This window comes from Bos grunniens, chromosome 11 (genome assembly GCF_055505025.1).
Source record: "Bos grunniens cultivar Pamir isolate PY7600 chromosome 11, Bosgru_T2T1.0, whole genome shotgun sequence".
Taxonomy (NCBI): Eukaryota; Metazoa; Chordata; class Mammalia; order Artiodactyla; family Bovidae; genus Bos; species Bos grunniens.
Window position 1 is genome coordinate 103,187,284 of NC_141175.1, and position 3,433 is coordinate 103,190,716.

The window sequence follows — 3,433 nt, forward strand, 5'->3', positions numbered from 1 at the left end:
ATGAAGACAGACAGGGATTTCCCTGTGTCCAGTGGTTAAGAGTTCACCTGTCAATGCAGGGGACACAGGTTTGATCCTTGGTCCAGGAAGATTTTACATGCCCCAGGGTAACTAGGCCTGTGTGCTGTAACTACTGAGCCTGTGCTTTACAGCCTTCAAGTCACAACTACTGATGCCTTTGAGGCTACAGCCTGAGCTCTGCAACAATGAGAAGCCCATGCACTGCAACTAGAGAAAGCCCATTCACAGCCAAGAATAAAGTTTTTTTAAAAATGCACTGTAAACATTTTAATTTTCTCATCAAAACTGTCAACATTAAGAAATTTACTTGGAATCACATTATTCCCTTAATTTTTTCACACAGAATATTCCATTTACTGTGTAGCTCATCATCCCCTGGATGTGTTCTATGTAATATACTTGTTAGCACTGTCGTTTCAATTGGGGAAAATTTACTACCAATAAGACTTGAATTTAACTGGTCACATATTTCCAGCGGCAACCAATGATCAGGTGCTTCAATATTACAGACTTCAATTCTCCCATTCTTGACATCTATAAATACTTTAATTTCCACGTGTGACTGTTCATGTAACACAGTGAAGGAAGTATCTACACTGAACTTCGGAGTTTTGCCATATATCCATTCCCAGGTCTGTAGTTCTATGGCTTTGCTGTTTATTCCAGGAAACACTGTCTCATCTGTTGGATTTATTAGGTGAATGTGATTATCGATTTGATGAGAAGTAGCATACTCTGTGGCAACAGCATTTATCACTACTTCACAGGTCAGAGTGGGATCTTTTTCCATAAGGTTTTTCACTAAGGCAGGTGTGCTGGCAGTGGCATTGCTCCTGATCCCTTGGTAAGGGCTCTTCAGCAAAGATGATAAGAAGGTCCTGTCAGTACCGCATAGCAAAGTGCAGTGGTGATAAGCTGCATTGCGGCCAATCTTGGAAGCTGTTCCTGAGATTTTAAACTGTCCGTCAACTAAAAGGTCAAATCTTTCAGTAGCCTGCACGTCCAGGTGTGGGTGGACAGCCTTCAAGGCTCTCACAACTAATTTTAGATTCTCCATCCTATCATACTTTTTCTTGGTTGTAAAAAAAGTCAAGTTGATGTTACCCATATCATGGTAGACTGTCCCTCCTCCACTTCTCCTCCGAGCCAGTTTCACACCTTCTTCTCTCATCAGATTCAGGTTACATTCCTGCCAAGGGTTCTGATGCCGACCAATTACCACAGTGGGAGAATTCCTCCACAAGAAAAGGACTGGCTTGCCTTCTAAATTCATATGGTCATGGATCCAGTCTTCTACAGCCAGATTGTGGTAAACGTTATTGGAAATCGACTGTAAAATAAGTCCACTTTTAACTGTGTTTTTAAAGCCAGCTGCTGGGACCTTGAGATTACAAAGTAACTGGAAGCAATTCTTCATGGAAAATGGGATTAGCATGCTGTCAAAAATGGAAGATAAATTAATGATCGAGAAAAAGAAAATTAAATTCTATTTTGTAGCTATCACTTCTTGGTTATTTGATCCAAACTTATCTAAGTATCCAGTCTGGTTGCTTTTCTTGCCTTTTGGCTTTACCATTAGTCTTTAATAAAACTTCAACAGAGTACTCAAAGGAAATAAATCATACAAACCTCAAATTGTTTTAGCTGAAGTGGAATAAGGGCAGAGATTATTCAAATAATAAAGCTGAAAATAATTATTAATATACCTCAAAGCCAAAAAATTATTTTGAATTCACAGGTAATACACATTATTGAGAAAAATGAGAAAATACAGACAGGCAAGGAAAAAAAAATCCATAACACCACCACTGGGAAGTAATTACAACTAACATGTTGGTGTGTACCCATTTTTTCTGTGCATATGTAAATCCACATACACTTCCCCACCAGAAATGTAACCAAACTTTATTTAATTCAATGTTAAACCAATTTTTACATCAGTCTTAACGTGTAATATTTCATTGTCAGATAACACCACCTTTTCCTCAACCAATCTCTTAGTTTGTAAGTTTAGGTTGTTTCTAGTCCTTCTGTGTTATCAACAATGAACATCAGTGTATAAAGATTTATGTCCTTATAATACTTGAAATGTAATTTCTATTTGTGAGATACATGATTTACTGTCAGGCTGTTCTATTTTGATCAATATGAAATTAGGATGGATCCTCCTGAGGTCAGGGGAGAGGTCAGGGTAGCAAGGTTATATAGAAAGGTTAGGAACAATTTTATTATGATTCAACACTTCACACATTATTTGTTAGCAGTGCTGATGAAAAGAGTGAAAATACTGGCCATAATAATGAAGTATTCTGACTAGCTATGATTGTAAAGAAACCATTTAATTCCATTTCTTAGAATGGTCATAATTTTCTTCTAGGTTAAAGGCCTGGGATGGACTGGGGTAGTAAAATCCATAACTAGGCCAAATTATTTTGTAGTTATGTCCTGGAGGAATAATTTCTATGGTAGAGTCTTTATATTTTCATCACTCTTGCTATACCTTGATACTACAGAAAGCGAAACCAGTTTACACTCTTATCTAGAAAGATTAGGAGAGGTTTAACAGAGAAAGGGATAACTAAACTGAGTCTCCACATCTGATGCTTTTTACCACGTTGATGGGAGTAGCATATTCCAGGCAAACAGAGAGTCCTCCAACGGTAAGAGGGCCTTGGGGACTCTCTCCCCATGGAGTTCCACTACCAGTCTTCCAGCTCCACTGAAATCTGTGGCTGTGCTGACACGATCCCATCTCTTAGCACTTAACTTATCCAGAGTCTCAGGACGGCCGTGTGCCTGTCTGATTTCGGCTTTTTGGCTCTCGAAGGGAGAGCCAAGGGCTGGAATCCAACATGCCTAACTTGGGACCCTCCCGTGTTGAGGATAAACCGGTCCTAACCGTGAAGCCAGGTCCTCCCAAACTCTAAGCGGACACCACGGGGCCTGCAGCGCCCCGGGATCGGGGGTGCCCGACCGCTGCCAGTGCCCGGGGCCCACGCTGCCAGTCTGCACCCGCCACGCCTCCGGCTTCACACACCTGCTGCTTCCGGTCGCGCTCACGCCGCTCGCAGGCCCGTGTGCGAGTTACGCTTGCTACCCGAAGCCCAGCCGGCTGCGCATGCGGCCGCTCTGCCAGCCGTCCAGGCCATCGTGGGGCGGAGCACCGGAAGCGCCGGAAGGGGCGTGGCTGAGGGTTTCCGGTTGCGGGGGCAGAGTCCTGCGGTGCCCCCTCCTTGACGCCAAGCCCCATCGGAAACAGGGACGCCACTCCCTTTCAAATAATAGCAGTAATTATAGTAGTATCGAAAGTCTTAGAGCCCCAGGCCAGATGGAGGTTCCCCGCGACACAGCCCAGAGCCGGCCCGGGGGGTGGAGGAGGTGTCAGCAGGGCGCAGGTAGGCGCGGAGCCGAA

At 43.4% G+C, this 3,433-nt stretch overlaps 1 protein-coding gene across 2 annotated transcripts; it reads right to left on the reverse strand.

Annotated features, from left to right (window-relative positions):
- Positions 1-261: 261 nt before the first annotated feature.
- LIPT1 (lipoyltransferase 1) lies at positions 262-3,197 on the reverse strand. Of its 2 annotated transcripts, none has more exons than XM_086327976.1 (2): positions 3,059-3,197; positions 262-1,457 (listed from the first exon to the last, which is right to left on the reverse strand). In XM_086327976.1, the coding sequence occupies exon 2, from the start codon at positions 1,454-1,456 to the stop codon at positions 335-337; it is 1,122 nt and encodes a 373-aa protein (XP_086184102.1). In that variant the 5' UTR covers position 1,457; positions 3,059-3,197; the 3' UTR covers positions 262-334. The 2 variants fall into 2 exon arrangements, with proteins under 2 accessions (XP_086184102.1, XP_086184103.1); XM_086327977.1 differs by having other exon boundaries at positions 2,921-3,086.
- Between the last annotated feature and the right edge of the window lie 236 nt (positions 3,198-3,433).